The following is a 20532-nucleotide window of genomic DNA, read 5'->3' as shown; positions in this document are numbered from 1 at the left end:
CTCGGCTCAAGCGCGTAGCCTGCCGCCGGCGAGGCTCCGCACTCCTCGAGGCGGTCAGCACATAGGCACACATGTAGATATGAACAGCTACACAAAGTGCACGGTAAATTTTCGCGTGGACTCGCTGGTCTTACTCGAAGCGCTCGTTTCCGACTTCCTTGATGACGAGGAGCAAGTAGACGGTGGCGCCCATGAATCCCAGGGCGACGAGCGCCCAGACGAGTCCGCAGAGTCTGCTGCTGCAGTGGGTGATGTCGGCGCACTTGTACGCGTCGCTCTCCGCGACTTTTCGGCGGATCGTGTCGTCCCAGATGTCCCACAAGCTGTACACGCCGTTCATCACGCCGATGCAGAGGACGACGACGCGCAGCGGCCAGACGGTCTTCGCGAGCTCCGTCCACACCCACATGCCGACAACGACTGTGAGGAAGAAGATGCAGACGAGGCGCAGCGCGCAGTTGCGGGCGAAGCAGAGCAGAACCAGAAGCATCGCGGAACACAGGACGCCCGCGCCGACCCGCAGACTCCACACGTTGATCGACGCCGTCAACAAGAAAAACATGCCCCAGAAACACGACCCCAAGTAACCCGCTGGCAAGATGATGAATCGCGAGCCGCCCGTCGTCCGCGTCACGCCGCCTTCATTCTTGTTGACTTCTGAGCAAACGGGACACACGCAGAGGACAGACACCCGCCTACGCAGGCTGAGAAGCGCCGCCATCAAGCGCTTCGCGCGCCTTCCAGTGCTCGCCACACCCTTATGCAGATCCACGCTGAGAGACTGAAAGAGAGGAGAAAACCAATCGCACTCTCGCGACCGAGTCACAAGCGCGGCATCAGTGCTCGCTCGGAAGGATCGCACGCAGAGCTTTCAGCCGCTCCCTCAATCCGCTGTCTCAACCTCGCCCTCTGGCGTCTCGCGCACATACGGCGCAGAAATCCAGTTATTCTAAATGTAGATACAGATATACCTAGATATATTTGCATGCACACAGCTGCATAGAGACAGGCTCCTGATAGGCGTGTGTCGCCGGATCGCGCGCCCAGCGCCCCTTGCTTCCGGCGTCAGCCTTCCGGCTTTCCCCTAGCCGCCGCCGCCCACTTCCGCGGTGCGGGTGCAGCCTGATGCGTTTTTCCTTTCTTTTTGATCCTCACCGATGCCGTGAACGCGGCCGCACGTCAGCCAGGCGGCGGTCGCGTGCCCGAACTCGTGAAAGAAGACGGTGAGCATCTTCATGGGCAGGAGGACATTGTAGCCGCCGATGGAGCAGTGCCAAAGAAGCAGCGAGACAACCAGCCAGCCGGAAATAATTCCGACAGTTATCCACTGCCCGCGCTCGCAGCACGTGCGCAGCGTCCAGTCCACGTGGAGCCCTCCCTCCATGGCCGCGACACACAGACATGCGGGCGAAAAAACCGAAGCAGAACACGGGTAGCACACAGGCGAAATTACAGAGATCGATTCGGTGCGGCGTTGAGACGTGTCTAGCCACGAGAGAGAGAGGACAGGATGAGCGCGAGCGATGAACACAGGAACCCCCCGCGACGGCGAAGCGTAAGAAGCGAGGGCGTCGTCCTCGAACGGCACGAAGGGAGCTGTGGATAGGAGACACAGATGCGCTGGGCAACACAGCAAGCGAGAAGGAGGCGGATGCCGTCGCTTGGCAGGAAAGTGTGGGGGGTTCGCCGCGGCTTGGCGCCGAACGGCACGAAACACGTATCTGTACCGGACACGCTAGGAAAGAGTTAGTTGCAGAGAACCATGACACTCACCAGCAGGAGAGGAATCTAGCACGAATCTTCGCGGAGGACGACTCACAGGCTTAACAGAACTCAGCTGTCGTCAGGGCGGCCTGCCTCGAACCCGAACAGGCAAGCCCCTTGCCGGAATTCGCTTCCACGTGAGAGACGGCTTGAGGCACCCGCCTGCTTGCCTTACAGCAGAGGTCCGCAGGAGGACATGAGCGATGCACCTACCGCCTGGAGATTCAAGCGTGCTCCCGGTAGACTCTCTCAGCCGCGGCGCGGGAAGACAGGAACGTCTGAGCCTATCTCCTAGGCGCTTGGCGCGCGGCTTGTGCAGTTCCTACTCTTTTCACTGAGGCGAAGAGAAAATGCCAAGCGGACGATGGATAAAAATATTCATTTGTAGCGGGCTTGCGCGAGGAGGTCACACCGCTTCGAAAACGCGTGAAACAAACAGATCGATGCTCTGTCGCCTTCAACGCCCCCGTCGACCCGTCTCCACACAGCTGTCCGGTTAAAAATTCCAGAGCTTGGGGAGACAAAAGGCGCAGAAATGCTGCCTTCAGTTCAGCGCATCGAAAAGGCCGTTCCGCCGAGTCTGCGGGAGGAGAACACAGGAAAAAATACTAATTGTTTGCGTGGAAGACCACAAAAACGCGTAACCTCTGACCGAGCACTGTCGCACGGCCCCTGAGTTGCCACTGTCTCTTAGACAGCCTCCCCCCCGCGAACAACGCAATACCAAGTAGCACCGAACCGCCATTAAGCGAGCAGGTACAGAAAGGACTAACTGGAAGTTCTCCCTCTTTTCGTGACCACCGAGCTGGGCGGAAGAGCATGCATGAGAAGACGCAAGCCACACTACTATTGTTTGTTTTCGCGGGCATCGAGCCGGCAACCGGCGCATCCGGCGCGCCGGTAAGTCTTTCCAGCGCCGCTTGACAGACAGAACGGCCGCCCAGGCCCGCGGCTACACGGCCATATAGTTGATTTTTCAGAAGACAAACACGACTGCGGGAGGTTGCAGACCAGTTGCATTCCTCCTCTCTGCGCTTTTTTTATGCAGTTCCTGCGGCCAGGCTGTGGTGTGTCTGCGGTAAACAGCGCCGACAAGGAGACACCGTCGTTGCGTGACCTCCGTGGGGACGACGATTTGGCGGAGAGCAGGTTTGACGTGAAACGCGGGTGTGCATACGCCTGTCTGCATCTGCACATCGTGGGATAAACACATTTTGCGCCACGATCTCACATGTCTTTTGGCGTCATCGCTTCGCCAACTGCGGCGCGCGCAAGAACTGCAGTTCCTTGCGCAGAATGTCTCGGTGCGTTCGCCGGGATAAAAATGACCCGAGACGCTCCGTGAGAAAGAGCGGCGCCTCTGGCAGGCTTGAGAGAGTAACCGTAGCCTTTGAAGCCGTACACTAGGGAGCAGACCGGCGTCTCGAGACACCCCAGAAACAGCCTCAAACAATGAAAGACCCTATAGCTCCCTCACTGATAAAAAAAAGGACACCCGACAAGTGTCCCTAGGCTTCCCGGGTAGTCGACGCGTTTCACGTCCGTGAGTTCTCGAGTTTGCGATCGGCGAGAGGGAGACATGCCGGGGGGCGCCGGGACACATGACCCAGGGGCGTTCAGGTTCGGGGAGACTGGCTTTTTCTCGCCTCAGCGCGAATCCAACAGTAGAACAAAATCTACACCCAAGTCAGCTAACCCGGTAACTGCAACTCTCCACAGCCAGCGCCCAGAGGTGCGGAAGCAGCGGAGCGCCAGTGCGACTGTACTTGATTCCCTTTTACGGTGCCGAGCAACGCCGCTGTCACCGCTCCGCCGTATGCGGCGGATGGTGTCCGGCTAAAACACCCACACCTTTCGTAGGAACTCTCGCCTTCACAAAAATGCAGGTATTTGTGGCAGCAAAGAGGCGACACTTTGCAGCAAACCCGAGTATACGAGCTTCCGCGCTCCGCAGAAGATGGGCCTCCCCGCGCAGTGGATGCACGACGCCGGATTTTCCCACCAGTCCTGTAGGCCGGTCTGCTCTTCCCGCCGAGCGATGAGAGCGGAAGATAGGGCAGGTTTGGGGTGAAAGCCGGCGATTAGAATCTCGTGTGCCGTGGTAGGCTATCACTGTTCCCACTCAGTCGCTGTCGATGAGGAGACACTCGGCGCAGAACCCAAATGCGTGCATCCTTTCGTCACAGCAGACGACGTGGTGTTTCTGTTGCACGTCGGTATGTCTGGGTATCGCGAGAGACACGGGCAGCAACGGCTTAGAGCCTAAACCAGCCGCCGTGTCTGAAGCATTTTTACCCGTCAGCGCTGAGTAGCAGGCGCCAAAGGCAGAAGACACCGCAAGTGGCATTTTCCCCGAGCAGTGCAGAAGCTTGTTTCGTGCGCGCGTTGGTGGCATCGTCTGAGCGAGAAGCCTTGCTTATTGGGCTGAAGAGAGTGAGCAGCCGGAAGAGCGAATACCAAACCTTGGAACGGTGTTCTCAGTCACGGCGTCCACTGAGACAGGAAAGGGCGTCTTTCCTCCGTGCCGCTCAGATCTAGGCCGCTGCGATCTGCATGTGCACCGATAGCATTTTTGAGAGTCACTCGTTATGTGTCGTCACACATGATGAGATACTACCTACCCGCGGGTGCGAGGCAAAGCTTGCGACTCGTACAAGAGCCCAGCCTTCTCCGTACTTTCTCGACGCACGTCAAGGCGGGTCAACTGCGGGAGCTATTGAAGAAAGGCATTTCTACGTTCCCGAAATACAGGTGTCCTCAACCCTAAAGAGCCTACTCTGTCACCACAAGAGGGGAGGGGGCAGCACTCATGGAAACAGTCAGATCGGAGACCGCGCCTGTGCCCCAAAGTCACACTTCTACAAACTCTCTCCAGCGCTATGCGCAACCATAACCCCGCACGCTCTCGAGGACTGGAAGTGAGCTCACAGCCGAGGGCGTGAATCCCTGGCGGCGGCGGCCCCGATAAATGGTTCATTAGGCTTAAGCTCCTTTGATTTCCATGAACGGAGTTACATATTAGATTATCGTCGCTCCCATGGAATTTGGTAAGTCAACATTGGAACGTATCCAGTACAAAGTTTGAACGTAATTCAGCTATTTCGTTATGTTAACCAAATAAGTTTCATCGTTGTTGATATTTCATTGACCCTCGAGGTCCGCTGCAGCCTCGGCTTTGTCGCTGTTGGCGCAAGCGCAGTGCGAACCGTCTGGTCTGACGCAGTTGACCGTCGAAGAAGCGAAACGGGAAGCTAACGTCATCCTCTTGGAGCACTGTGACTGTGGAACACTTATCCTCGATCTACAGTAATGTGTGATGACAATGCTCAGATCACCACTATTTCCGCGAACGTAAGGATACGCGCTGGAGCTGAGTGTCTACGATGCGTAGAAGGAGGCGAGTGCTACGTATAACGGAATGAAAGGAGCGCTGCAACCGCGCGGCAGAGGAGACGGCCTCGGAGCTATATACTGAGTCGCTCCTGTGGACTTCGTCCATCTAGCAAAGCCTACATGTGTATATCCACCATTATACATGGATATATGTTTCGTCGTATAACGCGTCCGTCCCATACAGTCCACGAGCGCTTGACTCGTCTGGGAGGGTCGTGCGAGCGGCGGTTTTATGAGGTTTGTCTTTGGATCTCGGGAAACGTGTTTTCCGTGTGCGCAAAGACACACGCTGCCTCTAGAGCTATCTTCAAAGCAGGGCTGGGTGGATTTCCCTGCGTAGACGCAGTTCCCCGCAGGTGACGCACACGAGACATAATTCTGGCGCGACAGAAGGCAGCTGGGCAAAGTGGGAGAGTAAGATACTTCTAGGAGGGTATAGCGGACTGTGACCTGTTTGTGTATCAGCTTTGGCATCAATCATCTACAGTACGATTTTATAAGGCAGTATCCATACCAGAAACCCTCAACTACACATGCAGACCACCCAGAGTGGATATTACGATAAAACAGGGAGCAGCCATAGATATACAGTTTTTCCAGTTGTGTGGTTTTTTACCTCGTGCGTTGTTGATCCTTGCAACAGCAAGGATCAGGAAAGCTGGCAAAATCTGACCACAGACGCGAGCACCAAAGGAAAGGGAAACCAGGCGGCATGGATATAGGATTGTACACATGGATGTACGAGCCAATAGAAATACAATTTAACTTGAGGGCGAGAATGGCCTTGGAAACACGCAAAAATGTGCTTGGGTCCATGTTTCCCGCTTTTTTCCGCATGCGGGAGTTTTCCTTCTGATATGCGGCGCATGCGGTTCGCGTTTTTTCGATGTCTTGTCGCATGCCTCTTGACTGCCAGAGTGCGTTTGCATTTGCGTCTTTATTTCGGCGGAAACAAAAACGCAAAGAATGCTGCGTCTTTTCTCCGTGCCTCTTTTCTTCTCTCTGAACGGTAAAAAGCTCCCAAAATGAGGTTCTTCCGTCTTCCCTTTCGCACGCAGCCAAAAAGGAGGCTGCGTCAAGTCCGGGCTGCTTCTCTTGCTCTTGCTTTGTGAAGCGAATGGAGAGAGACCAACTGCTTCACTCGTCTCCTCTTTGTGAACGTAATCCAGCTTTACCTTCTATGTTGCTATGTTAATCAAATAAGATTCATCGTTGTCGGTATTTTTTGTACATGTTGATGATACAAATACTAACAAACCACCGGTTTTCGCAGGGAAAGAAGAGTTTTTGTCCCTCTTTAAATATCTTACCAAGGCGAAAAGCGGAGGAGCCTAGGCCCGGCGTTGCGGTGTTGCGCACACCGAGATTCCTCGTTGCTTCCTGCCTTCTCTTCCTCGTGGTATTTCCACTCCTTCCTTGCTTCCGCGCGCGGCTAAAGGATTGTGTCTGGATAGAGTTCATCGCGTGCGAGATATCTTCATCTCCGTAGTCTCAACTGCGTTCCTTCGGAGAGGTTAGCTGTGGCTGTGCGGTATTCTCGTTCGCGTTCGTTGTCCGCGCCGCGTTGCTTCTTCTTCCGTCATTTTATTTCCCCGATTCCTTTATTTCGCCCCTTCTCCTCGTCACCGCCGGCTCGATTTGGTTCCTGCATCCCGCCTCGCTATCGGCGTCTAGGGTTTTGGCACTGCGCTGTCCTGTCGCGGTCGAGCTCTCTGTTGGACTCCCTTCACTTTTCTTCTTTTTCTCCTCTCTGCCCAAACTCTCTTCGCTCTCGCAATGAGTTCCGCTGCCGAGCCTGCGGGCCGTCTATACGGCAACGACTCGGACTTTTGGACTTCGGCGGACGAAGAGGAGTTCGATGCGGAATACGACGTTCCTCTTCCTTCGCGCGTCCTCGCGTCTCCAGCCGACCAGCCGATCCCCTCCCTTTTCGACGGCCCCCAGGCTCTCTCGCACGCGCCTGCGGACGCGCCGGCGACGCTCTCGTTTCCTCTGCTTCCATCGCCCTTGGCGTTTTCAGCCGTCCCGCGAGCACCGGAGGCTTTTCTGTGGCGAGCAGAGGACGAAGAGTTCCTCCGGAAGACCTTCGGCGACCTCATCGTCGGCGACGCTTCGATCCACGAAGGCGCGCGCCAGGCGGGCGAGAGCGCAGGCACACCGAGCGCCTCCGGCGGCGACCTCTCCATGCCGGCGTTTGCGGGCGGCGCGGGAGAGAAGCGGTTCGCCGAAGACGAGGATGTGAGTCTGCGCTTCCTTCCGTCGTCTTGGGAAGCCGCCGCTGAGCGCGAGAGTGTCGCTCGCGCTCGCTCGACCGGCGCAGCAGACGGCGAAGGCGCGGAGGTCTCTCAGGGGCCTCTCGCCTCGCTCTCTGGGCCGTCGCTGCTGGCGGGCGAAGAGAAACCTTCCTTTTTCTTCTACCCTCCGCTCGACTCAGAGGCCTCGTCGCTGCTGTTTGGAGGCGACCCTGGGAGCTCGCAGAACGCGCCGCCCGCGCCTCTCGTGGAGATCCTGCCGCCGCTTCTGGCTGCGCGTCGCCCCTCAGCCCCGCCGGAAGCGCTCGCGCAGAAGGAAGACGAAGAGGAAGCCGGGCTCGCAGCGACAGCCGCGGCCGTCGCAGCCTCCCTCTCACTCACTCCCCAGGAGTCACCGCTACCGTCGCCGTCCGTCGCGGCCTCCGCCGGTGCCTCTGCCGGCGCTTCCGCTGGCGCCGCCGCCGCGCCCTCCGCCGCGCCCGCGGCCGTCTCCACGGGACTCGTGAGTCGCCCGCGGCAGTTCATTCGCAAGCACTGGGCTGTGGAGGACAACTCGAGCGACGTGACGCACTTCCGCCGGCGCGTGCGGCAGGCACGTCGCGAGCGCGCCCGCGTCGCGGCGGAGGTGTCCCTGCTGCATGCAGAGGACGGCGCGCAGCTCGCGGGGGGCGCTGGCGGACTCTCGGACGTGGCGTCGGAGCCGGACGAGGAACCGGAGGTGCTGCTGGAGGGCGTAGACGAAGCAATGAGAGCATGGATCGCCGCGATTCCTCAGGAGCCCGGTGACCTGTCGCCTCTCCAAGTGCCGCTCGCGCTCGAGTTTCCCTTCCCACTCGATGACTTTCAAAAACGCGCGATTCTCCACCTTGAGAAGTATCAAACGGTCTTCGTCGCCGCACATACCAGCGCCGGTAGGTCGCGCGAAGCGCAAAAGGAAGGGGAACCTGGCGCGCGACGGGACCGCCTGAGTTGCTTTCCGAAGGCCCGAGTGGAAGTGTTTGTCGTTTTTCGATTTGCTTTTGTCTTTTTTAGGGAAGACGGTGGTGGCGGAGTACGCGATTGCGTTGGCTGTGCGGAGGAATAGGCGCTGCATTTACACGTCTCCGCTGAAGGCGCTGAGCAACCAAAAGTATCGCGAATTCCGCCTCAAGTTCCCGTCGGTCGGGATCATCACGGGCGACGTCTGCATCAACCCTGACGCGAACTGCCTGATCGTTACCACGGAAATTCTCCGCAGTCTCCTCTACCGGTAAGCCTCGTCGCTGGGCAGGAAAACGCACTTCGTGCCAGAGTATCACAGAGCTGGCGGCGCCCGGCCCCCACGACGTCAACGCACATCTCGCGCTCGCTCTGCGGCGCCAGGCGCCGAGTTCGCGAGAAACGAGGCACGCAGATGATGGAGAGACCAAAGCCAAACAGGCAGCCGTAAGGCAACCTGGGTATGCAGACGTCGGCAGCGACAATCGCGTGAGGTTGTTCGCCTCTATCCCTGCCGACCTGCCGACCTTTTTTCGCGCCGTCCTGTGTCCTCTCAAATCGAATAAACAAAGACATTATAGTCGCTAGAATACTGAAGAAGACTCCAGTTATGAGGTACACACAAACGAGTTCTTCATGACTGCAGTACACCGCCATCCCACTGGACTGCTTAAGACAGCTGAAAGTGTTGGATCCTAGTCCTTGCTGTCGCTTCCTATGTCGCTCTCCTCACCTGGCTGCGCGGGACGTGCCTCGAGGCTGGGCTGACCCCCCGGCGAGCCATGTTGCCTCTTATGCGCCTCCGGATCCTCGTCGCCTGCTGACGTGGTTGACTTGTCCGGCGATTCCGCGTTGTCATCTTGTTTCTAGCTTGTTTTTCCCTCTTTTTTCCCGTTTTTCTCCGCAGTGGCGATGCGCTGATTAGTCAGGTGGACAGTGTTATTTTTGACGAGGCGCACTACATCAACGACATCGAGCGCGGTGTCGTCTGGGAAGAGGCGATCATCCTCCTTCCCAGAGAGGTAGGCCTCTCTTCAGCCTCCTACGCCTGAATCTATGCGTATCTGTTGGAGCCTTTACAAGCGCGGAAGCCCTTGGGGCGGACGCGCGGGACTCCCTCGCACTGCGGCGATCGAACGCCTAGACGGCGAATCCGTTTTCGTCTGTCTCTCGTTCGCGGCCTCGCCTGCTCTTCGGAGCCGCGCAAGCAGACGCAGCGCCCAGCGTCCTTCGCGCGCGATTCGCCTGCGGCATCGGTCTTTTAACAGGTCATCAAACGCAGAAAACTGCGTCTTTTCCTCTATGTGTTCGATAGACTGCAACTACTGGGAGGCTGGACATCTGTGGCGCCTGTGTGTCTCTTCAATGCGCCAGATTAACATGATTCTCCTCTCAGCGACGCTGCCCAACTACCGGCAGTTCGCGGACTGGATAGGCTCCGTGAAGCAACGCGAAGTATTCACTCTGTCGACCGACAGGCGGCCTACGCCGCTGCGTCACTTCCTCTTCTTCCACGACAAGGCCTTCCTCCTCATGGACGCCAAAGGGACGTTCCAAGCTGGCGTGAGCGACACAACGCCAAAACGCGTCTTCCGTGCAGGGGGAGGGGGTGTGTATCGCACAGGCAGACTCGCCTCACAAGCCCGCAGCGCATGCCATTCTCTGTCTCGTCGCTCCGACCTTTCTCCCCTCTTTTTCGCGTTTGCGTCTTCTCTTCGAGGCGTTTGTCTTCTCTCTTCTCTGCGCTCGTCCGCGCGCTCTCCCCGTTAAGATCGTCTCGCCGTGGCGGGCAGGCATCCACAAAACGTAAACCCTCAACGCTAGGTGTGGCATTCCGACTTTCTGCTTCCTCGTGGCAACTCAACAGCTTGGTGTGTGCTTCGCGTTGCAGGCCTACAACGAAGCCTTTAAGCATGTCCGCGATAAGAGCGCGTCGTCTTCTGCCTCCTCGCAGAAGAAACCTGCGCTGAACAACATGCCGCAGCGCGGGCGAGGAGGCGGCGGAGGGCGCGGAGGGCGCGGAGGCGGCGGAGCGAACTCGAGGCAGGGCGCGGCGCACGAGAGCTCGCAGCTGAGCAGCAAAGGCGTCTTCCAAACCGCGGAGGCGAAACTCAAGACGGAAATCTTCAGGCTCCAGGGCCTCATCAGCAAACTGGAGAAGGTAGGCCCCGAGAATCGACGAATAGACGCACGCAGCTGGACCGACAGCGGAGACGCGACCCTCGAGAAGGCGCTTGGCTGACGCGGGAGGGGGGCTTGCGACCTCGCCGATCGCAGCGCCGCTTTCCGTGAAGACGCCGAAGTGCGTGAGGAAGGCGCCATACAGCGCAGCGAAGGCGAGAGATACAAGGGTCTGCAGCATTTAAGAGGCGACGCTCGCCTGCTGACTTTCACTCGATGCGATGTCTGTTCCTTGACGGTCTTCCGCACACCTCAGCAGCGTCTTATCTGTGCTGTGGAGTGTCGCCTTTTTCAGGACGCGGAGCTCCCCGTCGTGGTATTCTGTTTCAGCCGGCGAAAGTGCGAGACTTACGCGCAGGCGATGCGAAAGGTCGATGTCGTTCTGTCCCACAATGACCGTTCCAAGATTCACCTTTTTGTCAAGGTACGCCCTCGAGCGCCTGTCTCAGCTTCTCCGCGCAGCCGCTGCACACTTGGGGAGGGGAGGGAGGGGGGCTTAGGCGCAGTTCGCTCTGCGCTGTGTGTGCGTGAGGGACCAGACGAGGCTCCGTCCGCCGGATCTCGACCGTTCCACGCTTTTCCGATTCCGCCTTGCTCGTTTTCACGTCCTACGCGGTGCCTTGCGCGTGCGCGGGGTCGGCCGCTGGTCACCGGTGAGACGTTACAGGCACGTTTCTCACAGGCGTTGTTTCTTCGCAACTTTCTCGCAATTGCTGGTCGCGTCTGCCTTGCTTCGCTCCGGTCTCTCCTCTCCGGCGCCAATCCGGTCAGTGGTTTCCATTCGTTTTCAGCTTCGCCCGTGAGCACGTGTAGCTCGCAGCCTGCTGGCGTCGGATCCTTCTTTTTCTATGTGATTTCGTCTGGTTCTCTGTTTCCAGGATTGCCTCATGGCGCTGTCGCCGCCCGACCGCGAGCTGCCTCAGATTCGCTTCGTGTGCAGTCTGGTGCAACGCGGCGTCGGCATTCACCACGGAGGTCTCTTGCCAATCATCAAAGAGATGGTTAGGTTTTCTCAGGTTGCGTTTCTGTGTGTCGGTAGCTGTTTGCGTCTTGCTTCGAAAGCGATTCGCTCGCATCGTGTCCCCCCATCCGGCCTTCGCCTCTTCGCTCTTCGCCTCTCGCTGTCTGGGCGCCGCCATTCGCGGCGCTGTGCTGGTCGCGTGCGAGGACGTCGAGTTTCCTCTCTGCGTTTTTTTCCAGGTCGAGATTCTTTTTCAGCGAGGACTCGTGCGCGTTTTGTTTGCGACGGAGACGCTCGCAATCGGCCTGAACATGCCGGCGCGCTCGGTTGTCTTCTCGGCGCTGATGAAGCATGACGGCCAAAGGAAGCGGATGCTTCTCGCCTCGGAATATACGCAGGTGGGGCGAAAAGACGCGCGAACAGAATGAGGCAGCCCAGTGCCTCGTGTTGGGTGTTTGACTCGCCTTGCAGTGGAGCCGCAGAATAGAGGCAAAAAGCTGCGACTCCGCACCGCTCGCCGATGCTCCAACGTTACACGCAGAGCCGCGAACGCAGGGAGAGACTCTCTGCACGAGTGAGAAGCAGAGGGTTTTCAATCGCACGCAACACTGCCTTTGTACGGTTGTCTTCATGCCCGTTAAAGCGTGCATCTGTTCAGCAGATCTTGTTTGTCGCAATCAACTACAGACAGGAAGGCCAGTTGAATCTGACACTGAATAGTTCCACGAACGATGCGTGACGCGTGGTGGCCTCTCTAGAGTGTGTTCCCGGTTCCGCGTGCCACCAAGGCTGGCGCTGCGCTTGGCTCACTCAGTTCTTCTCTCTTGTTTTTTGTGTTTTGTTTTTTTTCGTCGGAGTGCTTTCGCAGATGGCTGGGCGAGCTGGGCGGCGAGGCATCGACAGCTTCGGTCACGTCTACATTTTCTGCTCAGACGACATCCCAGACCCCAAGGTTCGATTTTAGAAACAGAGGCGTCAGTGAGGGGCCTCCAGGCGCCGAAAGACTCCAAGTCGAGGCGCAGCTGCTGCTGTGACGAAGAGATGCAGTCACGCACGCAGATACAATCATGCGCACCTTCATACGTACACGTACTTACACGGATATGAATATTCATATGTATGTATGTGTATATATATATATATATGTGCATGGCGGATCTGACACCAGCTTCCTCCATCATGCATCAGCTCGGGCTCAGACAGTGTGCCTGGGGGGGGGGCATGCGTGCGCGTCCACATTGAGGATCGAGGATTGAAGCATGTGCGAGCATCATCGACGAAGGTCTCTTTGCATGCACATGCGTATCGCGTTTCTGATCCCTCTATGAGATTCGCTCGTCGGTCGCCGCATTCGAAATTGAAAGCCGCTCTCGAGTCTGTCGCGCTGGGCGTTGCGCGCCGCGACTTGCGTCGGTGTGCGGCCGTTGCCTCCTCTCGGTGCGGTCTGCAGGAGCTCACTCGGATGATGATGGAGAAGGCGAACCCGTTCTTTAGTCGCTTTCGCCTCACGTATCAAACGCTTCTGCTGCTCGCCGCGCGCACGCACTCCATGTCGATGACGTCGTTCCTCGCGCAGTCCTTCAGGGAAGCGTCCCGAACCTCGCTCGTGCCCGTCTACAAGCGCGATCTGAAGCGCAAGCAAAAGGTGCGACTTCTCGAAGAAAACACGGAACAAACGTCTCGTGGACGAGCGAGTAGCCACAGAGTCCAGCACTTCTGTGCACCTCGGAATACACCACACACACAAATTTCTAGGTTAGCGCGCCTCGCACTCTCAGTCTTTGTGTCTCTGAGTAGCGCTCCGTATCTCGATGTCTTTATCTCAATAGACAACCACTTCCGCTTGTCTACGCAGGCCTCTTGGCCTGCGTCTGTGTTTGTGTTCCGGGCATTTGCTCTCTGGGAACGATCGTCGAGTTTTCCTTGGCCCAGTCCGAGGCGGCGAAGGGCGAGGGCAATTAGGGAGGAGAAAAACTGGCGTAAAGTGCCGGCGTGGAACCGCGGTTTGCATACACGCAAATATTGAATTCTCTGCGTAGGTCTGAATGCGCACCTTGTTCTTGTTATCTTCTCGTCGCTCTACAGCTCAACTTACACGCGTGCTTACGCACGCACGCCGCGACGTATGAATGCGTGCGCACTCGAAGTTTCCCCTCGTGTTTATTTTTCGTTCTCAGGAGCTGCGGGAACTTCCAGAAGTCCACTGCGTGTTTGGAGAACCGGCGATTGAAGAGCTGGCGGAGGTTGAAGACCGCAACCGCTACGTCGTCCAGGAGATGCACATGTAATGCCGTCTATCGTTTTTGTCTCCGATCTGCGGGGTGGATTGGTGCACTGTCGTCTCTCTCAGGCCCTAGTTGCATCGAGGTGATATCACATACGAATGTATAGGCCCTAAGTAAATGTTCATATCTGTATCTATAGCTATTTATCTAGTTATCTATCTATATCTGTCGGGCTGTCTATCTCTACCTATCTATATGTCTATATCCATATGTATGTATCTCTCTAGCTACCTATATATCAGTCACCTCTCTACACCTATTCCTGTCTATATCTGTCCATCTATATCTACATCTTTGTATATCTATATTCATCCATGTGGACATGCGTCTAAGATTGTAGAGAGGAGGTGTTTGTCTGTTCGCCCTCCCACCTTAGGAAACTTTGGCAGCACAAAGCCGCGGCGGCGTCGGTTTTCTGTTTCGGGCGCGTGTGCCTGCTGCACTCGCTCTGGCCTTCGCTGAAGACGTCGTGCCCAGCGATTTTCCTCAGCACCGACTTCAGACCACTCGTCCCCAGCGGTACGTGACGCGAGCGCCCGCGAGAAGCTCGGACTCGAAAAAGGGCCTTCAAAAACCACGCGGCTGCAAAAAACAAACGCCGAGATGCCGCGGCGCGGGCGTGCGAGGAGCGAGGCAGCAGTGCAGCAAGGTAGCGAGGGAGTGAAGGAGCAAGGCACACGGGTTCAGGGCTCAGTGAGAAGAAGGGGAAACGCGACGCGCAGATCCTGAGAGCCAGAGGGGCTTCAAGCCGACCAGCCTCTGGCTCGGGGGTCGCGGGAGGATGCGGCTTCTCTCGAGGACCCCACGCCAGCCTCGAGGTTTCAGAGCGTGTCAGTCTGTGTGTCTCGACGTTCTCTCTCGCGACCTCTCCAGAGCCGCCGACCTTCCGCATGCTCATCCTTCTGCCGCCCTGGGTGACGGCGGCCAGTCTGAATGAGGAGAGCCGCGGGACGAACAAACGAGCAGACAGACGTAGGCGAAGAGACAAAACGCGAATAAACGGCCGCCCAGCGGCACGACGCGAGCGTGCCCCAGCGACAGTTCTCTGCATTCACACATACATCACAGATATTTGTATCTATCTATCCGTATCGATATATCTCCGTCCACATCTATATTTCTTCTCTTTAAGAATTTTTGTTTACGTATCTTTTTGTTCACTCGGGGTGCGTCGCGGCCCCCAGCTTCCGCGCAATCGAATTCGCGTTCAGAAAGACTCAGCGATGCCGCTCCGCAGCCAAAGTCAGCCTCTTAAAACATCATTGTATCGACGTTTCATTAATAGCTCCCTCTCTATGTGTGTATGTATGCGTGCATGCATATATGTATATATGTATGTAAGTATGTATGTATGCATGCATGTGTATATGTACGTGTGCATGTATGTGTATATGTATACAATCGCTGCATGCCGATGTAGATAGGCTGCGTGGATAAGGTCTCGCGCATGCGGCAGTGCGGTTTATGCAGGCGGGTTTTCCGCGTCGGCGGCTGAGGCGTTTCCTCCGCCTCCGGTCCTTGCCTCGGGGGTGATTGCGTCTTCGCCCTCCTCGGGCTTGGCTTCTTTCGCGCGCGACGCCGTTGCCTCTGGTGTGCTTGAGTGGGTCGCGGTTCGGGGCGTGTCGCTGCTGCAAGTCGAGATGCTCTGCGAGGAGACAGTCAAGGCGCCTGTAGGGACGTCAACGAAAAACTTCAGCGCCCTCAGCCCCGAAGACATGCAACTCCTGGGCACCCTGGCGCAGGTGAGAGGGCCTGATGCCACACGGAGATGCTCAGTACACGCAACTACGCACCCCCCCCCCCCCGCCGCCCTCCCACACACACACATATTTTTATCCGTGTGACAGCGTCTGTCTACATCTATCTATCTACCACTCTATCTCTACCTGTCCATCTACCCAAATATATCTATCTACCTCTCGGCCTATCAATCAATCTATCCGTGTGTCTATCTAACTAGGTCTACCATATCCACCTGTGTCTCCCTATCTATTTTCTGTCCATCTATCTATCTGTATCTATATCCCTATCTTTCTCTGTCTCTGTCGATATCTTTCTGTCTCTAGCTCACCTGCTGTAGTACGTGCACGCGTATAACTGCGCCGGAAGTCACTCGTTCGTGTGAGAAGACGCCTGGGGACACGGCTGAGAATGCGAGACACACAAGCCAGTTTTCATGCACCAGGTGGGAGCTCGCTCTCGGTTCATGACCCTGCTGCGCCTCTTGTATGCTGCGTTTTGCTCCCGTTGCCACCTGAACACCACCAACTTCTGGTGTTTTTTCTCAGGATCTTGAGCGCCGCGTGTCGAACGAGGAGGCCGCGGGAGGCAAAGGCAAGGGGGACGCGTTGACGCCGCTCTCGTTTTCCAAGCCCCTTAAGCAGTTGGAGGTTGGATTCGTCTCTTCGCTGCTCCTTCAGAAGGATCTCTTCGCGCAGCTCCGACGAAACAAATGCTTTACATGCCCCTTGCGCGAGCAGCACATGCAACTCGCCTGCGCCAAGCGCCAGGTGGGACATATATATGTATATATATATGTACACATAGATACATGTATGCACACATCTTCGAGTATATAAAAATGCAGGGATATCCATACACGTACACATATATTTACTTTCACCTACGTCTCTCTCAATAAATATACATATGTAGAGATATATTTGGGACACAGCGATAACTTCATAAGGAGAGAGACGCAGATGAATAAATATATATTCATCTACATATGCATTTATATATGCAGATATAGTCGTGCGAAAACATAGATATAAATCGATAGGATACTCCCACGCATGTCGTGAGTTTTACAGGCTACTGGCGACGATGATACCTGGCTTGGGTGGATTTTTTTTGTTGCTTTTTTGTTGCTTTTTTTCAGCTCTCCGACAAGACAGAAGAGATCCGCCGGCACCTGCACGAGGAGTCTTTAGATCTCTATCCCGAGATGCAGGCGCGGCTCTCGGTGCTTCGCAAACTTCAATTCATTGACGAGGAAACCTCCACCCCCACCGTGAAGGTACGTTAGAATCCCTTGAGTCTTTCATAAAAAATGCATGAAACTACAAATGTATATAAATATAAATTAAAGCGCGTCGCTGCTGTATACGTAGGTGTGTCGATGCTTAGTTGGGTGCATGCATGTATGCGTGAAAAGTGTGGTGCGCCTTCCTTTTCAATATATATATATATATATATATATATATATATGCATATATATCGTCTTTACGTGTTCTATAGTAGACTGGCGTATTGCGCGTCTGCGTCTGCTTTTCTCTCGTTTGCATGTCAGGGCCGCGTCGCGTGTCAGGTTATGTCGGGCGACGAGTTGACACTAACGGAGTTCCTTTTCCAAAACGGCTTGGAAGTAAGAGAAGGGGGCCTTCGAAGTCAGCCCACGCGCGCCTTGGGCTCAAAGAGACGACGTGCTTGACGAGGGGGACGTCGTTCGGCTCATTGCCTCGTTTGCTGTGAAAAGGACGCGAAGCGCTCCTCCAGGCATGCACCTACATATGCAATTGTGTATATATATGTATCTATACATGTGCGGCGATGCAAATATCTATGCACCTGTATATCGATATGCCTGCACTTGTATGGGGCGAGCGCTGGAGTCTCTCCAGGGCGAGGCGTCCACTCAAGGAGACATAGAGGGGGGCGAGGGCGCGTGTAGAATGCAAGGCTGCTTTTTTCAGTGGATGCGCGTCGACTTGTAGCGCGGGGAAACCCGTGATTCTCACGCTTATATCTTCTCAAGTTTAAGGTCAAGGGTTTGTTGAACGCGCAGAGACAGGCTGGCGGCGGTTTGTGTGTTTCATTGGAGACGGGTCGCCCTCGGATTCGTGCCTCTTGTGTCGCAAAGATACAAGGCGGCTGGCAAAAGTTGGTTTCTCTGTTTCAGATAAACGTGAGAATCGACCTATTGACCAGCGTGCTCCACCAAGTTGTGCATGCAGACCTCCGTGAATGCATCTCGAGTTTCTGCCTGTTTCTGCTGTCGGGTATAGGGCCTCAAGCCTGAGGAAGTCGCTGCAGTTCTGTCGGCCTTCGTCGCCCCCGACGGCTCCGTCGAGCAGGTGCCTGCGCCGACGGCGGGCATTCAACGCGCGCGCGAGCAGGTCAGTCGCGCCCTCGGCGGCAGCTTTTCATCCAAAAAACTTTAGAAAGAGATTCGCGATAGCCGCATGCGTCCGCAAGCCGCGCGCCGTCCGTCGTTGCCCGAGACCGTTCTATGCATATATATATATATATATATACATATCAAGTCAGGCGTATGCGCATGTGAACAGCGGCAGCTCGCTGTGTTCAAGACTGCACGTTTCCGAAGCCGCTTCTTCTGTGTTGGGTGCCGCTTGCTGTTCTTGTTTCTCGCTGCAGGCGGAGGAGATCCACGTCGGCATTTTGAAGCTGCAGATCAACTCGGGTGTGCGCGTGGACGCCGAGGACTGGTGGAAGCTGTGCAATTTCTCTCTCTCGATGGTAGGGTAACCGCTCCGCTTCAGAGAAAAAGCGCCAAACAACACGAGGCGGGGGCGACCGCAGACTCTCGCCAACTCGAGCAAATCCGCCTCCCCGGTGCGGACCGCGCCCCGCATATCGGTGTCTCGAGCTCGTGTGGGGTCGCAGTGTCTCCTTGCCCTGACCTCTGCACACGCATGTTCTTATCTACGAGTATTCCCTGCGGGTGTTATCATGTGCACTATGTACATTCTGTAGGCTGCGTACGAGTGGGCGAGCGGCGTCAGCTTCGGCGACATCATGCGGAAAACAAACGCGCAGGTAAGATTCGTTTTTTTGAGAAGTCCATTCGCGCTGCGTCTCGATTCGTTCCTCGACGGAAACTCTTTACGCAAGCCGACCTCTACTTCAAAATGTCCTTCTTCTTAGAGCTTGTGCCTCGTCCAGCGCACCGACATCTCCCGCCCGAGAGACACCTATATATATATATGTCTATCTGTCTATCTGTTCGCTTGTTTCGGTGTACGCACACATCATATTTGTCGCGTCTTTGGCTTTCTATCTTTGTTTTTTCAGGAAGGATCGATTGTGCGCGCGATTCTCCGGCTGGACGAGCTTCTCAGGAAGGTGAGATCGCGGGTTAAGCTTTTCATCGAACTCCATAGTCGCATGAACTATTAAGTTGCGAAACAGCATTAAGATCTCTGTGGTGGAAATTTTCTCAGGTGTTAGGTGACGCGCCTTCATGTTGCTTCGCAGATATATGCAAATACCGATACATCTCCTGCGTCACACGCATACATATATTTACACATGTGAGCGTATATATATATATATATATATATATATATATATATATATATATATATATATATATATATATATATATATATATATATATAGGTGTATGTCTGCTCTTAGTGCACGGATTGAAATGCATGTACACGGACAGATTTGCATGTGGCGTCTCTACATGTGAGTATCTATCAAATATGCGTCTTTTTTGAGCTGCGTTTCGACTTTGTCTTCCGTTGTGCGTTCAGATCAAGCAGGCAGCCGTTTTGATCGGTGACGGTGATCTGGGAACAAAGATGCAAGAGACCTCCGACCGCATTCACCGAGATATCGTTTTCGCCATGTCTCTCTATCTGCAGTGATTTTTTCGTCGTGTCATTCGCTTTCTTCCTCCGAGTCTCGCCTTCTCAATCCATTCCGCGGCCTCAACTGTCGACGCATGCGCGCGTCCAATTCCATGCGCGAGTCTGGCATTGCACGTTTGTTTATATATATTCGTAGTATAGATGGATTTTTCTTGGGTTTTTTCGTCCGCTGACCGCTGTGAACTACAGGCCTGCGTCCGCTTTGAATCGGCGTGCCCTATTCAATTTCACTCGATGAGGCTGGGGCCCTCGAAGCGATGCGCGCGAGATAAACGCGAGAGACGTTTCGGCTGGTTGCGAGACAAGGATCAAAGCAGGCAGGTCGGAGGACCGTTGGCAAGTTTTCCTCTGTCTCTGTGTCTTTCGACATATGTAAATAGAGATTTCTCGCTCACTACATTTATTCTGAAGGTCGATAGAGCGGCGCCGAGTGAGCCGGGCGGTCTGGCCTCGCGCATAACGCGGGCTGCCGCCACATGCGAGGCTCGATGCGTCGGAAAAGGCACGCACGACCTGTCAGCAGTTCGCCTCGCTTCCATGCGTATTCGCATGCACAAGCGAGTAAACACATTCCCTCTGAAACTATCAAAACAGATGGACGTAAATCTGTGCAGAAAACACACTGTAGACAGCCAAGACTGTGGGCTAACACACTGCATCTCCGTCACGGGGAACGTGGCAAAGAATTTGGCTACGGCTGGAAGCTGACGAAAGAAAAAATATACCGCGGCCACGGGAATCCGAGTTTAGCCAGTCTATCATTGCTACTTTGCCAGGTCTCGCCTCTCAGCTAGCTGTCTATCCCTTCACCTCCAAGCAAGGCGCTGCCTCGCTCGGCGGAGAAGTGAAGCTTCCGCATTGTGGTGCTTAGTGAGGAGGGAGTAGGACGCAGGTATCGAGACATCGATGGGAGACCGCGGGCAACACCCGTAGACTAAGCTATTGAATGAGCCGTCTAAGCGCCGAGGACTGTGTGTTTCTGCGTAACTTTGTAACAGATTGTGTGACGCGTCTTAATGGTTTTGTGGAAAGACGGACACGTCATGCCATCGCTCCATGTGACTCCCACAGGAGGATCAATGCGGCTCCTCTCCTGTTCT

General features: G+C 55.5%; 2 protein-coding genes across 2 annotated transcripts; one reads left to right on the top strand and one right to left on the bottom strand.

Annotated features, from left to right (window-relative positions):
* Positions 1 to 130: 130 nt before the first annotated feature.
* BESB_068770 (uncharacterized protein) lies at positions 131 to 1384 on the bottom strand (the record flags this gene model as incomplete). Its single annotated transcript, XM_029365270.1, has 2 exons — positions 131 to 657; positions 1156 to 1384. The coding sequence occupies 2 exons, from the start codon at positions 1382 to 1384 to the stop codon at positions 131 to 133; spliced, it is 756 nt and encodes a 251-aa protein (XP_029218853.1).
* Positions 1385 to 6933: 5549 nt separating this feature from the next.
* BESB_068760 (DEAD/DEAH box helicase domain-containing protein) lies at positions 6934 to 19429 on the top strand (the record flags this gene model as incomplete). Its single annotated transcript, XM_029365269.1, has 22 exons — positions 6934 to 8320; positions 8442 to 8658; positions 9295 to 9409; positions 9762 to 9950; positions 10279 to 10548; positions 10864 to 10992; positions 11447 to 11569; positions 11769 to 11927; positions 12398 to 12481; positions 12980 to 13174; positions 13707 to 13813; positions 14191 to 14333; positions 14688 to 14786; positions 15285 to 15556; positions 16103 to 16324; positions 16696 to 16833; positions 17107 to 17181; positions 17822 to 17932; positions 18192 to 18293; positions 18531 to 18593; positions 18849 to 18899; positions 19316 to 19429. The coding sequence occupies 22 exons, from the start codon at positions 6934 to 6936 to the stop codon at positions 19427 to 19429; spliced, it is 4365 nt and encodes a 1454-aa protein (XP_029218852.1).
* Between the last annotated feature and the right edge of the window lie 1103 nt (positions 19430 to 20532).

Source organism: Besnoitia besnoiti, chromosome VI (genome assembly GCF_002563875.1).
Source record: "Besnoitia besnoiti strain Bb-Ger1 chromosome VI, whole genome shotgun sequence".
NCBI lineage: Eukaryota > Apicomplexa > Conoidasida > Eucoccidiorida > Sarcocystidae > Besnoitia > Besnoitia besnoiti.
Note: the sequence above shows the minus strand (reverse complement) of the source record. Positions and strands in the feature narration are given on the sequence as shown.